Consider the following 18560-nt stretch of genomic DNA (forward strand, 5'->3'; position numbering starts at 1 on the left):
ATTAAGCTCTATGTAGTCAGTGTTGAAAGAATGAACCATTGTTTTGAGTTAAAGTAGTTTTGTACATAGTGCTATAATATGAAGGTACAGTGTAATATTATCAACAAAATGCTCAAACTCTCAAACTAAAAGTCCTACATGGTTACATTAACCCACATCACAGGTTTATAACGCAATCCAGAATGGGTGAAAGGTCGTAATGTCTGTTAAATTACACATGTGTAATTGCATAATACATGTGCATACTGTACAGTAGAGTGACCCCAGGGATGAAGAGCAATCACTGTAACCACCAATCAGCTGTAACCATCACTAACCTCTACATAGGAAACAACAGTGTCAGGAAAACGAGTATTCTGGTTGGTTTCCAGATTTTTGGTAATTTTCTGGAGGAAAATCTGTCCTGATTCTAAAATTTTATTCCTGAAACAGACCTGAAGTGAAAGCATTTCAGCGTTGTTCTCATTGTTTTCAGGTTTTGTTCAGTTCAGTTACCTGTTTAACATGTAACCCAACCTCTGCTCTGAGGAATATTCACTGAATTGTACAAAACAATTTTCCCATTAGACCGTTAACAGGCGACACACGTTGGATTCTGTCGGCTCCCAGTTAAACGGAAGTGAAATGAGATTAGTGAGGTCTGATCTCTCTGTGGCGGCTTCGCTGGCCACTGTCATCTGCTAAAAAGATTAGGAACGCCGCCACAGACTGACGGAGGTGGTCGGACTGCTGTTAATGGCTTGTCTCGGATGAATGTGATGAACAGTTAATTACTCAAGTCAGAATCGGCACTTCAGTACTCCAGACTCGGTATTAAATCTGAGTAATCTTGAGTAAAGCCTGGTCTTAAACGTTGCTAATACATGGTGTTAGTCCGCCATGACATCACTGCTGGATATGGTAACAGGTACAAACACATTTCAGAGGTGAAACACTCATAAAACTTGAACCATTGAGAGAAACGAGACACAAATAAAAACAATAGAAATAAAAAGATTTTGTTTTCATCATTTTGGGACAGTAAATAGCACTGCATACTACAATTCCCATGAGCCTCAGCTGCTGCTGCTATGGAGAGTAGGTGGTGATTAAACCAGAGTTTCACGTCCACCCAAGTGCTCCTACTATCGGTCACCCTCTGCACCATCGTCTGTGCAGAAATTAAATGGGACTTTCACTTCAGGAGCCATGGGGGCCTGAAATAATTTCACAACCCTATTCGAGACAGGAGAAATTAGTTTTAGTTTAATTTAAGTTCTTCATGGTCTAAGTGAGTCTGCCTTGCTCAGCAGGGACAACGTGTGAGAACAGACAATGACCGAGTACTGCAGACTGCATGATTCATTTGCCAGAGACAAATTTTAATGAGCTGCTGTTAATTTGGACCCAAACGTGGCTGTAAAGAGCGGCCGCTGTGTGTACGTGTAAAACTTTAAATTCATTAATTCTTAAAACGTCCTCTCTTAGCATAACGGCTGAAGAGCGAAGCGAGAATCTGTGGACCACATTCCCTCATTCCCGTATTGCTAAGACCACAGCAGTCACTCTGTATGCTGCCCAGCCTGTGTACATCTCATCAATGATAGCTGCCACAGCCAGCAGAGACATGGCAGGATGCCTGCTTACACCAGGCTAGCTAATATCTGATGTATGGACTCAGGTTCCCTTTGTCAGCAAGTCATCACAGTTATATTGTGGGAAAGGAAATGCCTCATTCGTTTAATTACACTGGTGGACACGCATGTCCAAGTCAATAAGCCTGATTAACTTACATTTGATCAATACACATTAACAAGCAACATGCCAATCTGCTGACCCTGGTACAATATTTTAGAAACAGCCCGCAACCTCAGGATTACTTGGACATTCAGCATTCATGTTTACTTTCAGTCCACAGCGCCCTTTTCTGCTCTGTGCATAATGAATGTTAGAGGCCAGCAAAGGCACTGTACTGTACCTGAGCACGGGTCATGAATTATTGAACAGAGGTGATTTTGCAGAGTCAACAAGATGAGGATGTAATACAAATAATCTGATGCAAACACACAGAGTCATCATAAATGCTGGTTGCACACCCTGAAAGGTCCTAACAAAGGCAATGATTCAGGCTCAGTGGCCGCCAAAGAATATGTATTAAGGATGTTATTCAAGGACACATCTACTGCTAATAGGCCGTGGTGGAGTGGCGCACTGTAGCATATGTGCTCTGCTTCATATTCTCACAGGAGGCGCCTGAAATGGTTTTGTGCCTGAGCAGAATTCCTACACACAGCACCATTACAGCATATCATGCTAGACGCACGTCCCATGTGAAGAATTAATGTGCGGTTTTGGTTTTGACTCATACGCAACATTGCTTATTCCCACTGTATCAAGAAGTCATAGGCCACTCATAAAAGTTGCACACAGTGACTGGTGCACAGTGGATCCTTTACTATAAAGCACAAGCACTCCCCTGGCAGAGCTTATGGAAAGCTATCCATTAATCAACCCAAAGAGAAACTGAAAGAGACGTCCCTTAATGTTTGTGAGCAACCCTAATGTGCACTAAAGGATTGTAAAAAGGTTCCGGATATGTGCATTGTCATGAGTTATAACAGAGTTTGTTTGGAAAAGAAAATATCTGATTGCTCCGACAAAATAATTCCTGGCACGAAAGAAAACTACAAGGAACTCTTTACCTGCTCGAATCAAGATTTAGAGGGTGTGTGCTAACGAAACTCTCTCCTCTGCTTCAGTCTGTTCGCAGTTCTCAAGAGGAGTGTACGCCATTTTCGGATTCTACGACAAGAAGTCTGTCAACACCATCACGTCATTCTGCGGGACGCTTCACGTGTCCTTCATCACGCCCAGCTTCCCTCTGGATGGGAATCAGCAGTTTATCATCCAGATGAGACCTGATATCAAGGGGCCCCTCCTCAGCCTTATCGAGTACTACAAGTGGGACAAGTTTGCGTACCTGTACGACAGTGATCGAGGTAAGACGCGGACGCCGTCTGGTGTGTGTTTCCCAATCTGATTTCACAGAGGCTGACACTAATGGCATCATCTTTGTTTTAAAGATGCTGCAGCTGTTCTCAGCTTTTGTTGTGTTTCCATTGGATTGGATTGGGAGAGCACGACAGAGTCTAACGGAGTACTTATAGTTACATATTTACGAGCAGGCAATTATTTCTACCTTATTTAAAAAGGACATTTTAACATTGGCTACTGCTCTTAAACTGTGAAGCCAGATGCAGATTTTCTAGTACTCTGTGTTCATACCTTAAACACATCATGCGTCATGAGTCCACGTCTGCAGGGCACATCACCTCTGCTGCGTGTCAAAGATGACTCTGGCTGCCCCCCCTCACCTTGATATTACATAAAACAGACTCTCAAACACGGGAGGTGCTACAGTTGAATGTGTTTCGGATTGTATTTTATACAGCGCTTTTCCAGTCTTATGACCACTCAAAGCGCTTTTACAACACAACAAGTCTGCATTCACACAAGCATTCGTACGGCGGCTAAGACACCTCGTTATGAGCGTATTACACACCGATGGCACAGCATCGGGAGCAATTTGGGGTTCAGTATCTTGCCCAAGGATACTTTGACATGTCGACTGCTCTTTACCTCCTGAGCCACAGACGCCCCCTATGTGACAAGCTGTTTGTGATGAACCACAGTGCCCCTCCATTCATCTAATACTGTTATGTACAACATCCCAAAGTAATGACACTGTACCAAGCTGGTATTGTTTCAGTGTTACCGCATTATATTTTGTTTCTTCAACTGATTTAAAGCTTCACAGATTAGTTAATTGTTGTTGTGTACATTTGCATATTTAAGGGAGGTCTATTAATCCATTAGACGTAGAGATGGTTTGCAGTTGTGGCTCACGATTGAGCGTGCATGGTGAAAGAAAGCATCCATTATGTAACAGTTTGCACATTTAACTAATGAAATACAGCAATAATAATGACAAAAACATACTCTCAGAAGTAAAAGTGTCTCTGTGCTAAGCCCATGCACCTATTATTGTGGTCCTGGATAAGATCATGGATTGATCTTATGCAAGGCAGCCAAAGATGAAAAAAGATCTCCCCTCAAACTGTCCAGACTTACTTCATATTCAAATCTATTCCGTCTCTATTCTTTGATCCCTTTCATCAGTGATTTTTTTTTTTTTTTTTTTTTTTTAGTTCGACACTGATTTAGGTCTGGAAATTTAAATTTTTTCCAGCAGACGTTTTTTTTCTGCACTGTCTGAACGCTTTACCGGCCTTAACATTTTTGTGTTTCTCCGCTCACGTCTGAATATCGCAACACGTCGCAGGAAATCCGTGTGTAAACTGTAAAGACGATAACGGAAGAACAAGTCAAAGAACATGCGACTGCTGCCTGGACATTATCTTGCTTTGCTGCGTCATATAACTCACAGTTGTGTCGCCTGCTCATTACGATTCTACGACTTGTACCCTTTGAGAACAGCACGGCCTCCTGCAGCTCAGAGGGACCGTCCTGCACCCAAAAGGAAATCTCTGCCACAGATAGAGTGTCACTGTATTTTAATACTGTTACTGCAATGAAAGAATAGAATTAAGACCTCAGTAGTATCAAGTGACAGTGGAATAATGTTATCAAGTCTTTTTTTAATAGGGATGCTCTGCTTGCAGGTTACACTTCTTAAGCCCCTTTATTACTCCCCATTACAGAACGAGAATCATTCATTATTTTTATTTTCAGTAGGATAAAAGGAGGAGTTCGGGGAGCACTTTGAATGATGCTTGATGAATGCCCAATGATGGCTTACCAGAACATTTAAATAACACACCGAGTGGCTTAAGGCAATAGAAACTACTTTCTATACACCAGTGTTTAGGTTGAGTACAGTGCAGCACCAGTGGCTTAGCAGGGATTTAATGCATTTCTGCTCTGTATTACTTTTAACTCTCTATCGTTTCCCATCACTTAAACTCTTCCACTGCACTCCCCCCTCTGATCTATCTACACTACACACCACCACACACACCGCTTGCTCGACCCTCTCTCTCTCATCTCTCTCCATGTGCTCCCCTTCCTCTTCTCCCACAATCCCTTGCTCTGACTGACACCAAATGAAATGCCGTTCCCCTCCAAAATCAGAAGGCAGGTTTCCACCAGCTGCTTGAGATTGTCCTCATGCTAATGCTAGCTCTGACCTGCTGTCTCTACTGTACGTCCGCGGCGGCACTGAAGGCCCTGTTGTGCATATTTCATCATTGCATGGCTGTCTAATTAGGTCAGCGTGATCCACTCATTCCCATGGCAACCAAAGTGTGGAGAGAGAGAGAGAGAGAGAGAGAGAGAGAGAGAGAGAGAGATGGTAAGTGACTGAGCTGGTTGGTAAATGATGCAAGGATGAGTGTGTGGGTGTTTCTCTCAGTCAAAGGGGGAGCCGAGGGAGAGGAGGCAATAGAGTTGCCACTGGTTATGATGAATTCTATTAGCACGTTGAGACTAATGGATGAACCAGCAGCACCATTGTCAGCTGTTGTCAGTAAGTCAGTTTAGATAATGGATGTATGTATGTGGGCGGATAGGCACTCTGAGCGCTCTTTTTTTTGTGTTCCTTTGGCGTACTAAATGCAGATATGTCAAACTTTCGAAGTGCATTTTCAAAACCAATCTTTGATATTTTAGTGCTGACAGTTGATTAATAGGAAGGGAACAAAGAAATCTATGTCTTTGGTCACTATTGTGATAAAACAGCCTCATATCTTTAGAAATTGTGACTGATTCGATGTTGGTGTTCACTGCAAAGTAAATAGTGTGAAATTAAAGCAGTGAGCAGTAGACCAATGACAGACCTGCAATTAACAAGATTCTCTTTTAACCACAGCTTCGATCTTTCCCTATCCGTAACTGTTTAGCTGCGTGTCCTGACCTGGGCTCTACCCTTAAAGCTGCTAGAATCGATATTTTTAACAGTGGCGACAAACCAGACACTGACGCTGAGCTCTGACTGTAGCCAGAGCCACCAGATACGACCACAGCGGCTTTAGCCATGCTGTTGCTTGTCTATGGCTTAAACTTTTTAGCTAAGTTTGCGACGAGTGAATAAGCAATTGTTTGCTAAAAAGTCCAGCATATCAACTGAAGAGGTAATTGCTGCAGTCATGACAAAAACCACATAGCTGCTTTTCTCATTGCTCTTAGCTCTCCTCATACTGACTGTATCCATTAACATGTTTTTGGTGTTTGAATATGAGTGTTTGACAATAATTAAGGCTTTTGGACGCATTCAGATACCATCTCAGAAAGTCAAAGAATTCAAAAAGTCATGGCCACGCATGAGAGGATGACTACTTTTTACCTTATACCTAAGGAAACTGCCATTTGCAGATTCAGGCTCTCTCTCTAATGGCAGCACTGCAGGCACTCACTAAATTCTGCTCTCATATCTTTCAAATAGAGCCTATAAACACTTGGCAATTGATTTAAGTGGTGCTTGGTATTGGTATTATACAGAAAGTGGACAGGTCTACCTGGGGGAAGGATGTTGGAACCTTACCACGGTGGATGAGTCAGGAAACAATGGCTCGAAGCAAAGAGATTATAGCTAATATAAAGCTGCATCTGCAGGTATTGAACCGCTTTCCACTATGCATTATTTATGAGCATTTTTTCCCCCTAATTTGAATAGTTTTGCATCACATTATGCTTATGCTCATACATTCACATATATCAGCTCATTGAGATGTTGTTGATCAATGAGCATGAAGTTAAGCTGTCACAGTCAAGGCTGCATGTGCGATCACTAGAAGAGAAGAAATACTCTTCTCACTGGGAAAAAGGACCTTATGGTTTACTGATACTGCAGCATCACAGTTGTGATTACTTCTATGATTTCTCAGTTGCTGGGCAAAAAAAAAATGCTGCTTTACATACTAGTTCATATCTCATTATCCTCTCATGACCTTTAAGATCCAGGGCAACTTGGGGCAAAATGTGAGATCACATATCACATATCAGGGGAAGCTCGGGGGGAAGTACCTGCTTGAAATATATTGACTGCCAGCCAGATATAAGTCTCATTCTAAACAGAAGTGATAACAAGTCATTCTTATTCAAGCGGAATACGCAGCAGTCTGTGAACTGCAGAGGAAGTCAGTGGAGCCAAGTCTCCACGTGAGGTCTGGATTTGGCTGCGACAAAGGATTTTATTATCACAAGGTTCATTGTACAGATACATAGATAATATCTGGAGTAGAGGTTGGAGCAGGTTGAGAGAGAAAGCCAGATCACTACAAGTTGTGTAAACAGCAGTGTATTGACCTTTTGATGATTTGGTGGGTATTAACTCAGCGGTAAGGACACCTGTGAAACAGCTGCAGGATGTTAACCTGATAATACACCCTCAGTCCACTCCAGCCTGTGTTCATTTGAAATACCATGGGCAGCAATGCATCACTGCTTACTTGATTCAGTTACTAATTCCATTCAGTACTTCAACATTTTGGGGTTTTAGTTTGTTTGCAACGTCACCAGGAGCTGGATATGAGAGCTGATGTCAGATTTGTCTCTATGTGTCCATTGCAGACGTGTCTGGGACGTGTTAGCTTGGTGCAGTGGCAGCAGTGCAGCGGAAATGACTGGCGCCTGCCAAAAGAGGATGACACATTTTAATAATGCCACAATTGTCTTACTTACATGTTGTGTGTGTCTTCTTAGCTTGTTAACTAGCCACTGGTAAAGCTACAGCACATTCGGGAGTGGTTAATTTCGGAGCTGGGGGCTGTGAGAAAAGGACTTTGGGGGCTGTGTGGTTACTGGGACAATTGTTAGCTCATGATGTTCAGTGAATCCTTCCCTTCTTAGTCCATACCAGTCCAGCTTTGGTCTCTTTTGAGAGGTAACACTCTGAAGTTTGGTCCCCAACAGTCAGAATCACTGTAAGTGCTGCTGGCATTGAGTAAAAGAAGTTTGAACACACTGAAGTAGAAAGTTTTTTCTCCGCCTTTTTTTTTCCTTTTTTTCTTGCAAATAGATGCTTGCAGATGACTATATCTGGGACTTATTAGCTGGAAAACACAATGGGACCACCTTACCCCTAGTTCAATAAAAACTGATAACAATACCACAGAAACTGAATAGTTTAGGCGTCTTCAAAAGAAAAAGCAAAAGCATGAAAAAATGATAAACTTATTCAACTCAAATCTTCATCTGGTTTTTAAAGTTAGCTTGGGGCTATTTTCATTCACGGTCAGGTTTATTTCACCAGTGAGATTTAAGGGGAGGAAGAGGCGTTGCTATGGTTACCTTGTGCCCTAACATTGAACACTGGTCAAACTGTTGTTTTAGATGTCAGGTTACACGACCAAACAGAAATGAACATGAGAGCTTTGCCTAAAAATAATGCAAGTGCCATTCAAAATGTGACGAAAATCTAAAAATGACCCAGTATAATGAGAAATTCACAATGCTGTTTAGACATACGGAGCCACATTATACATTGACATGGATGATACAAGCCAGCCCCACCCTCACATGCAGTTCAAAGACACTAATCAGTTGAAATTATAACGGAACTTTAACCTTAAATTAGCATAATCAACACTTCTTTGTAACATTTTGCGTTTGTCCTTGCTGCATCTTCACTTTTATCACAGTAAATTCTAATTATCTCATTTAATAAGCATTGATGAAACAGTCAGATTTAACCACACCATAATGACCTCACTGTAATTATGATGTATAGTTCATTCAGATAAAACTGCAAGCCTCCATTTTCTTCCTCACCATCATAAAACCACCGCCGTGTCGCATGAAATTGATTACATCTGTAATTCACCTCACTGTAGCAAGGCGGAATGAAACACTCGACCCTTTTATCAAACCACTCTCCAACTGCCCTCTGCAGACCAGGGATCAATATCAGAGGAGATTCAGCTGTGAAGCTAGATAGAGAGGCTGATAGCAATATAAGTTAAAATGGAGACTGTAGTCTTTGCCCTTAACAGACTGCATTTCAGACTGAGGGACAGCTGCTACATGTAATTGAAATACACAGATACGGTTTTGGGGTAAAGAATAAAACATGTGAGTGCATTGGATGATATTGATGTAAAGGTTTTTTTTATTAACACTCACCCACTTCCACAAAGAGCAGATGCAAATTTCCCCCAGTCCTTCAACCAGACCTGTCAACTCTCCACTTTTTTCCCAGGATTCTCCTGTATTTTACCCCTCTCACCAGCTGTCCTCCTGTTTAAATATTTTCCCATAAATCTCCCATATTTACAACCTTTTTTTTATAAAAAAAAAAGAGAGGCTGTAACATTGATGGGAGGCATAACTGCCTATTTTGTGCGTTTGTTGAATTCCCCTCCGGTGCAGCAGGTGGCAGTGCGTAGAACATGTAGTGATGATTCATTCAAATGGCACCTACAAATAGAGGAAGAATAACAGGAAGGCTGAACCTGAGAGGGATGGAGTACCTGCAAAAATGGCAAGAAGTCATGATTTTTGTATGCTACACGAGTTTCAGTGTATCACATGGAGGGAAAAGCGACAAATCATCAGCCCACCCAAGAGGCACAGAAAGGTGCTCCATCAATGACTGCGTTTGCACCATCTCTGCCGTCCATTTTCATCATCACCCTCTCCGAACTATGATCTGACTTGCTTGCAGCTTCACTCAAAATCACAACTGAAGCAGCTGGTTGCCTAGTGGTCATTTTCACATTTCAGGGGTATGTGAACAGTGGTATGGGCAGTGTGACAGCCCAGGCTGGGACAATAGAAAATTTCCCATAATGTCAAATCCCAAAGTTGACAGGTATGGCTCCAATCAAACACAGTCATTTTCATTAGTGGGAAGACAGTGAGAAACCACTGAGATGCTGGAATGAATAGCCGTGAATAGCAGGGAGGGGCCCATAGACAATATACAGGGTCCACAATTTTGTGCTACACCCAATGCTCAAAACAGTCTCCATTCAAGGTCTCTTTTCTCATCTTCTGGAGCCTTTGACCACATCATACGCTCTTCATGAGCAGATGAAGTTTGCTCAGTTGCCGATGTTTAAACTCCATATTGGAATAAACGCCAAGCTCTGACTGTTCATTCTTGAGGGTTTGAACAACTGCAGTTGCGTGACAACTGAGCAAACTTCAGGTGCTGATTGAGCCTGTATGAAACAGTGAAAGCCGTCAGAACAAGCAGGTAAGTGGACCTTGAGTGGCGACACTTTTGTCAACGACTAAATTGTTGAGAATGTTGAGAGGACAAAAAAAAAAACACCAACGCTGTCATAAATCAGTGATATAAAACTTTTGGTGTTGATGCAGTCAAGTGTATTGTTAGACCCACTTTCCTCCCACATGTTGGTCAGGTTCATGCCAGAACACCTGTGACTCATCTTGACGAGCCCTTTACATAAGGCATGGAGTCTGTGTTAAACCTCCACAGGGCCTGAATAAGCAGACAGCGACTGCAGCCAACGTTGCAATAACAGAACTGTGTTCACCCATGGTTTTGAGTAAGTCTCGTCTGCCACATAATTGAGTGTATTATCATATTTATGAGTTCATTCCTGCTTCTGCCACTGCTGTATTTACTCTGTTGCCAAGACTGTCCTTGTTTGTGGCCACTTCTAAAGTTTGTACGCGGCCGCCTCCAAACAATACGCCCGCACAGAATGGTATTGACGTTATTGGAGAGCTGATTTCAGGGAAATCAGGAAGTCAATGCATAAACAATGCACAAAGATATGGATATCGTACAGACACACAATGCATGATATCTTCTTTATTGCCTCCTTCCTCAGGTGTTCAAATGTTTTTGTCCCATTTGTCAACAGGATGTCTCTAAAACTTTGACGGTTCAGTCTTCAATTCTACTTTCTTCCTCAGGACTGACGACACTGCAGGTTGTTCTGGACACAGCGGCGGAGAGGAAGTGGCAGGTGACGGCCATCAACGTGGGGAACCTGAAAGACGAGAGGAAGGATGAGGCGTACCGCTCACTGTTCCAAGATCTGGAGAACAAGAAAGAGAGGCGGGTGATCCTGGACTGTGAACAGGACAAAGTAAAAGACATCATGGAGCAGGTGAAGTCAATCATTATGATCATTTTGAGCTACTGATAGAGTCGGACATACTGAAGGCTCATGAGAATGATGGTCAGTTCCTGTTGACTGCATTTTTCTAGACGTATCTAAAATTTAGGCACCACTGTTGTGTAATCTGTAAACCCTTTGATCATATTAATCTGATGAACCATGAGAACAAAACTTCAATAAATCTGCAAAAAGAGAGCCTTCAGCACTTGTCTTATCTTGACACGCTTTAGATAGTGTTGTTAGAGTGTTAGCGCAGGGATTTTGGTGTTTTCTTCGATCTGACAGTAAGTGAAACAGTTTTGTTTTTCCCTGCTGACATCAGATTTTCAAGGTGAGCTAGGATTCAGGTAAAGGAATAATGGATGCTGTTGCCATGTTTTCAGCTGTTGGAACACGTATTGCATTGAGGCCTACAGCAGCAGTCTGCTGTCAGGAGTCAGACTGCTTTGGGTCGGTCAGGTCCAGCTTGTCTCCTTTAAACTTTCCCATTCTGAAGTTATGTGGCTGCTGGATTCGGGGTGGAAAGTAAACACCGGGTGAGACATACCTGTGGTTTGATAGCAGGTCAAGTAAGTCAGTGTCTTGTCTTCTCTTTACTGTGATGGACAAGTGATGATAAAAATGGAGGGAAGATCATCCACCATTATTTTTTGAATACGGGGATTTGTTTCAACAGATTTCTAGTACTTACACTGCTGGCAATATAACGTTTTTTGCTTATTTGGTTTGTGTTTTCCACAGATGTTGAATTGCAAATTATTACTGCCACACTTAATATTTTGTAAAATTTTTGCTTTTGCTTGGCTTGATGTAGCATGTAATATACACCTAAGAGGTCAAATTCATCCATCAGGGATGTTTTGATAGTTTTGCAGAAGCATTTAATCATTAGACTGAAATATTACTCATTTTGTGGCCATGAATGTGTGAGTGCGGTTTGAGTTTTGTTGCAATTTCTTTGTATTTTCCATCATTTTTGATTTTGTGTTTGCAGTGTTGCATTGCAACACTAACACAAACACACTGCAACACTTCTTAATAATGTGGTTAATGATATGAGCATTAGCCATCACATCCCGGTCATACCAGACCAAGTCAGGTGGTAGCAGCAAAACCACTTATTGTACTGAAGCATGGGTGAATTATATGAATTCAGCATTTTCTAAATTCAAAGTCCATATAACTGAACAGAAAATAAAGCTTGATTTTACAAAATTAAAGAACAGAATTAATGCATTCTTCTTTGTGTTTGGTCATAATATTTGATTTGAAAACAGCCATGAAGAAGGGGGGGGGGGGGGGATTATGTGTGAATAGCATCGGGAAGTGTAAATAAGAGCAGTAAATTACCTGCAGTATTTTGTTTTTTAAAATGAGGGAATGTTGTGAAACGCTAACAACCGTATTGTCCCTTAATTACTCCTGCGAGACAGAAGTCATATGCAGCTGAAATATGTGCATTTGATGCAACGCTCAGAAAAATAACATTGTCACATGGACCCAGCAGCGCGCCAGATGTAGATAGGCACCATAACAATTACACTAATTGTTCATTTAGGCTGTAAACAAAACTGCAATTAAAGACAACAGATGCACATAAACAGGTTATTTTCACTCTACCTTTTACCCAAGAGAGAAGCTTATCGATTAGCATTTAAAGCATGCCAACGTCTGTTTAAGCGAATGCTGAATGAAATCAATGCCCTCAGCCTCAGCCCCTGTTTTATCGGGGAAAAACAGAATCCGTTCAGGTGGAAGTTTCTTGCTTCGTGTCAAAGACATTTACGTAGGAGATACGAGACGTTGTTATTCAAATCTGCTTCAAGTAGCGGCCCCGACAAACGGAGGTGCCAGTCAAGCAGCAGGATTAGTTTCAGGTGTGTCATTTATGTGAGCTGCTGAAATGGTGCAGCTGAGATATTTCTGTTATTTTCTGCTTTTTTTCTGTTGCTCTGCTGATAAAGGATGTGGATTTGGAATTGGATATCTCTGTCCCGCAGTATTTGTATCTGTGAATGCCATCATGAAGTCTGAATATAATGGTTGATTCATGTAGTTTTGATGTAACTATTAGTGCTTTTATGATTGTCTTGTTTCTGGTTGTCAAACTCCTGGTCTATTCAGAAATTACAATGAAGGTAAAAAAAAATATTAACAACAGAAAAAGCTTTGAAATGGCTGGCAGTCATACTGTGAGTCCCTTTTATTAGGCTGTCTTGTTTACCCGAGACTTTCCAGTGGGAGCTTATATTTCTGTTTTATATTGCAGGTCATCACCATCGGCAGACATGTTAAAGGCTACCACTATATTATAGCCAATCTGGTAAGTTTACTGGCTTTGTTATTACTTTGTTTCTAGAATCCTTCATGTATAGACCGATAACATGTGCTTCTCAATTTTCTGTTTTCAGGGTTTCATCGATGGGGATTTATCCAAAATCCAGTATGGCGGTGCCAACGTGTCCGGCTTTCAGATTGTTGATTTTGATGATCCTTTGGTGTCCAAGTTTGACCAAAGATGGGAGGCGCTGGAGGAGAAGGAGTATCCCGGCGCAGACAGTAAAATAAGGGTGAGATTAAACATGCACACATGCCTGAGATGCTTTCACACACACGTAAGTTCTTCCTTTATTGGCGGGTCAGGATTGGTGGTTGAAAATGTCTTTGTAAGCACTTAAATGTGCCTTAGTTGCTCTAATGTGTTTGTAACCTCACCGTAAATTATGCTGCCACCATCTAAATCATCCACCTTTACGCCCGCATGTGCGCACCGTGTGCATTATTAAACACATCTCTGAGTCAAGATTCTTAAGCACAAACACACAAGTTTTTCCATCAGCTGAGTGCTGGCATTTTTTCTGTCATTTCCTATGAATGTAAATGAAATCAGGACTGCCTATACTGGCCCTTTAAAGCAGGTAACATCAGCTCTCTCAGAACTGAACTTCCTCCTACTCTTTGTCTCCAAACTCAGAGACACTGTAAACTACTCATATGGGAAATATCAACCATCGGCAAAAATATTCTCCAACCTTTTATCTGGAAAATCGTCTAAGTTCGAATTCTTTTTACACACACAGCCCGACTGCTGCAAGTGGTTCAAGTCTGGGTGAAAAATCACTCTAACATTTACAACATAATGCAGCACAGAACATAAATATGACAGATAAAAAAATAAAAGGACCACCAGCACCAGACACATAATATGCACTCTAATTAGGACAAGATACCAGAGAGGATAATGAGCAGGGTGTGTGTGTGTGTGTGTGTGTGTGTGTGTGTGTGTGTGTGTGTGTAAGAACTTCAGAGGAGGATGCTGTATTTTCAAATGATGTTGCTCACCCTCGTTTGTTTGATAGGTGAATTTAAGGTTAGAACTCAGAGTTTTCTCAACTAATTGTTCCTTCCCTAAAAAGCTGATGAGGTGAGGTTGTGTGTGAAATCCATGTTTTTACTCGAGGCACAGACTTGACACTTCAAATGTGGTTTGCCTCAAACCATCGCAGAATAATATTTAGATGCCTGGATGCTGTTGAGACCCGTCACAAAGCCATCTGCGGTGGAGCAGAGCATCTTATTCTTGCTAATTGAGACCCCACAGATTTGCCATTTGTGCCCAAACAGAGTTTAGGTTTTTGGAAATCTGTCCAACCATAACAAGCGACACAAATGATTTTTGGAGAAAAATGCCTATGTCCTGCAGCGTTAGTTCTTTTGCTTTTCATCACTCTGGTGTTCTTTGGTATAAATCAATCTTTGACCCTCTGCGTGTCCAAACATGGACTGCTGCCCTCTCTGCAGTTTACTGGCATCACCTTTTGTGATTTCTTGGTCTCAAAAGTTCAAATATTTATCTTTGTCACTGCTATTTTTCAAGTTAAATAGCAACATGTAAGGTCGCATCTCTAAAGGATAAAACTGAAAATACTCCCAAAACCATCAATGCGGATGTTCCTTAATACTTTGCAACGTCTTTTAGTTCATTCCAGCTGAAATTGGCATGAATGAATGAATGCTGAGCATCTGAGGGTTTTTTTGGGGACTATTTTCAGCTGCAGATTTGGAGCTGGACACATGGGATCAACTCAATATAAACTACAGTGGCCATGTTTACCGTAATGAAGAAACACGCCACCAAGTGTAGTTTTTTGACAACAACAAAAGTCCATTGAACAGGAACAAGCTATATCAGGGTTAAAATTAGGCTGAGGGATTCCTGACGACCTTATTCCAAACATCTTTTTCTCTTGCCCTCTCATAGTACACATCAGCGTTGACCTACGACGCCGTGCAGGTGATGACGGAGGCCTTCCGCTACCTGCACAAGCAGCGCATCGACTTCACCAGGCGGGCCAACAATGGCGACTGTCTGGCCAATCCCGCCGTTCCCTGGGCTCAGGGAGTGGAGATCGAGCGGGCGCTGAAACAGGTAACACATTGCACGCACACACATCCTCTTGTTGGCCAAGACTTGTTGCCGTGGTAACAGCAGCTCTCCCTTAGGAAATGCACAAACACCCACAAAGGCAAGGCAGAAAGAACTTAAAGACTGATGTTTTCATCATGCGCGTGGATGCGCACAGATATACTGACAGCTATTCTTCAGAAGAGTAACAGAGGTCTGCCCACAGACTGTCCTCTGAGCTTTGATGCAAGGCGAGATTAGCTTCACTCCTGCTGAGAAATGAGGCTTGATAGTCACAGTGAAGCCAAAGTGGGTTGTTTTCCCTTTGTTTGAGGGTATTCAGGTTGTAGCTACAGCTTCTGAACTTGGTAAATAAGCCAAATGCAAAGTGATTCTGCCTTTTCAGCCAAAATCTGTTATCATTTTAACAGATTTCAATGGAATCTCTGGTTTTAAGGTATTCATACTAAGAAAACATTTATATGATCTGAAATCACACGACATGCCGTCAGTATCTGAGGAGGTAAACTCAAAGAAAAAGTACCTGTCAAATACATGAAACATGTTTTTACAAAGATGCCTGCGGTGTTGCACCAAGGGTTCATGGTCATCATCTTGGATTTCCATCAGAGCAATCAACCAACTCTCAGGCTGCGCAGAGGTTTTCTCTTTTATCTGTATCTCTGGCATCCTGACTCATCCATCTGAGTTTGGGAAAAGTCCCTGAAGTCTTCCTCTTGGCTACGAGGTACCATGGAGATTAATGTCCACAATGATAGTAGCTGTATCCAGGGTGAGACTTATTGAAGCATCGGTAGATGATAATGTCTCAGAGAGATTCTCTGGAATTGATCAATACTTGGCTTTGATGCCATTGCCTGGTCCACAGAATAGTTGTTTTAAGCCAAGCCATGAGGACGAGACAGGGAGTTACTGAGTCAAGATCAAACGTGTCAGATGATAAGCCCATTTTTACAGTATGAGAAAAAGAATCATACAACATGTTTGTTAGGCTTCAATGTGTTTTGGTTTGAAACACTGCATTTAAACAAGAAAACTCCACGGGGGACCTTTACGCCTCCCTCTGCTCCTCCTGCCTTGGCCCTTTTTTATTTTTTAAGTTGGCTGCCAACAAGAGAAGAGGTGGAGAATATTTTTTTAAATGTTTCAACACATGCTGTGATCTGCTCTCCAATCCGGACACCAATAGTTTCCTTATGTTTTTGCCCTGCTTTGTAGCTCAGCATGAATGCCCATTTAAAATCATTTAGGATCATGGCATTAACTTTGTACAAGAGGAGAGAATACCAGGGCTGCCATCTCTACTGCACAGCCAATATGTAGACTTCAGACAGTTGTCCCAAGCTTAAATGGACCAGCCAGAGTGGCAGAGATACAGAAAGAAGGGAAAACCTATGTTTATCCAAAATCTAAGATGATGACCTCCTGCAATACAGTATGTTTTTGTGATTACTGAATAACAGATGGCAGAAATCGTCTCTTTTTCTGCATGAACTCACATCCAACTACCTGTTTCAATCAGAATGCAGTGCCATGAATTATACAAAATCATCAAAAAGCTGTTTTCATGTGACAGAGCAGTCTCAGTGCACATGCTGAGAAAGCCAGTTTGAAGACGCCATGCTGTTTGATTTTCTGTCTGGAAGGTGCGTGTGGAAGGCCTGACAGGAAACATCCAGTTTGATCAACATGGCAAACGAGTCAACTACTCAGTGAATATAATGGAATTAAAGAGCAACGGTCCTGTGAAGGTAAGCATCTGGGTGGTCCTCTCTGCAAATGAAGTAAATGTAATGTAACTGTTGGGGTCTTTTTCACCTCTTGGAAGCTTGAAATTTTTAGCGCTCAAGATTAATCCCACATACATGACGTCGCTTTCATGCACATTACTGCTTTTCCCCCAACAGATCGGATACTGGAATGAAGTTGACAAAATGGCCGTCACCAAATCGGACGTCTTCGCAAACGACACCACAGGAATGGAAAACAAAACAGTTATTGTCACGACCATCTTGGTAAATATAATATGTGATTGTACAGCTCCTTTAATTGTCTTGTGTTGGTAGCTGGGGAAAGAGTTAGCCCCTGGTCCCAATGCAAAAGATGACCTTGATCGTTTATATATATTTCAACATTAGACTTGACTGGACTTGAATTTCGTGGTGTGATTGTGTTATTACTTTTCTCACATTGTCCAGGAGAGGATAGGATTTTTTTTTCTGTTGTAGCATCAATTCTGTACCAATCTTGTCTTTAGACAGACAAGTAAAAATACTAATTTCTTGCTACAAGGATGTTTGTTTTTTTAAGACCAGTCCCTTCTTGTATCTATAATGACCTGTCATCCTGGTGTGAAACCTCTCGTCTCTGAAGTGCCTTTTTTTGTGTTGTAATTCAAACCTCCTGTTCTGAGCAGTGTTTTCTGTTGTTGTCTCGGTCCTTCAGGAAGCTCCGTATGTAATGCTGAAAAAGAACGCCGACCTTTTTGTCGACAATGAGCGCTACGAGGGTTACTGTGTAGATCTGGCTGCGGAGATAGCGAAGCACTGCGGCTTCAAATATCAGCTGAAAATAGTCGGGGATGGGAAATATGGAGCCAGAGACGCGGAGACAAAGATCTGGAACGGGATGGTTGGAGAGTTAGTGTACGGGGTGAGTTTAACTCGAGGTGACTTGATTAAGACGCATAATGAAATCCCATTACATAAAACATTTAATAACTTTCCGTTTTGTTTGTTTTGTCCTTTGGTCGGATAGAAAGCAGACATTGCAGTGGCTCCTCTGACCATCACTTTGGTACGAGAGGAGGTGATTGACTTCTCCAAACCCTTCATGTCTCTGGGAATCTCCATCATGATAAAGAAGCCTCAGAAATCCAAACCAGGAGTCTTCTCTTTCCTGGACCCGCTGGCCTACGAGATCTGGATGTGTATCGTTTTCGCCTACATCGGCGTCAGCGTGGTGCTGTTCCTCGTCAGCCGCTTCAGCCCGTACGAGTGGCACACCGAGGAGTACGAGGACGGGCAAATCCAGACCAACGAGTC

General features: G+C 42.0%; 1 protein-coding gene across 4 annotated transcripts in view; it reads left to right on the forward strand.

Annotated features, from left to right (window-relative positions):
• The window catches only part of gria2b (glutamate receptor, ionotropic, AMPA 2b), a 48056-nt gene that overhangs the window by 21368 nt on the left and 8128 nt on the right, over nucleotides 1-18560 (forward strand). For all 4 annotated transcript variants that reach the window (XM_076738813.1, XM_076738811.1, XM_076738814.1 and 1 more), the window contains exons 3-11: nucleotides 2739-2978; nucleotides 10882-11078; nucleotides 13360-13413; nucleotides 13502-13660; nucleotides 15352-15519; nucleotides 17163-17267; nucleotides 17424-17531; nucleotides 17962-18168; nucleotides 18274-18560. The exon at nucleotides 18274-18560 is cut by the window's right edge and continues 81 nt beyond it. In XM_076738813.1, coding sequence (XP_076594928.1) covers nucleotides 2739-2978; nucleotides 10882-11078; nucleotides 13360-13413; nucleotides 13502-13660; nucleotides 15352-15519; nucleotides 17163-17267; nucleotides 17424-17531; nucleotides 17962-18168; nucleotides 18274-18560 — 1525 coding nt within the window. The remainder of the gene's footprint in view (nucleotides 1-2738; nucleotides 2979-10881; nucleotides 11079-13359; nucleotides 13414-13501; nucleotides 13661-15351; nucleotides 15520-17162; nucleotides 17268-17423; nucleotides 17532-17961; nucleotides 18169-18273) is intronic.

The sequence above is a fragment of the Chaetodon auriga genome, chromosome 9 (assembly GCF_051107435.1).
Source record: "Chaetodon auriga isolate fChaAug3 chromosome 9, fChaAug3.hap1, whole genome shotgun sequence".
Lineage (NCBI taxonomy): Eukaryota > Metazoa > Chordata > Actinopteri > Chaetodontiformes > Chaetodontidae > Chaetodon > Chaetodon auriga.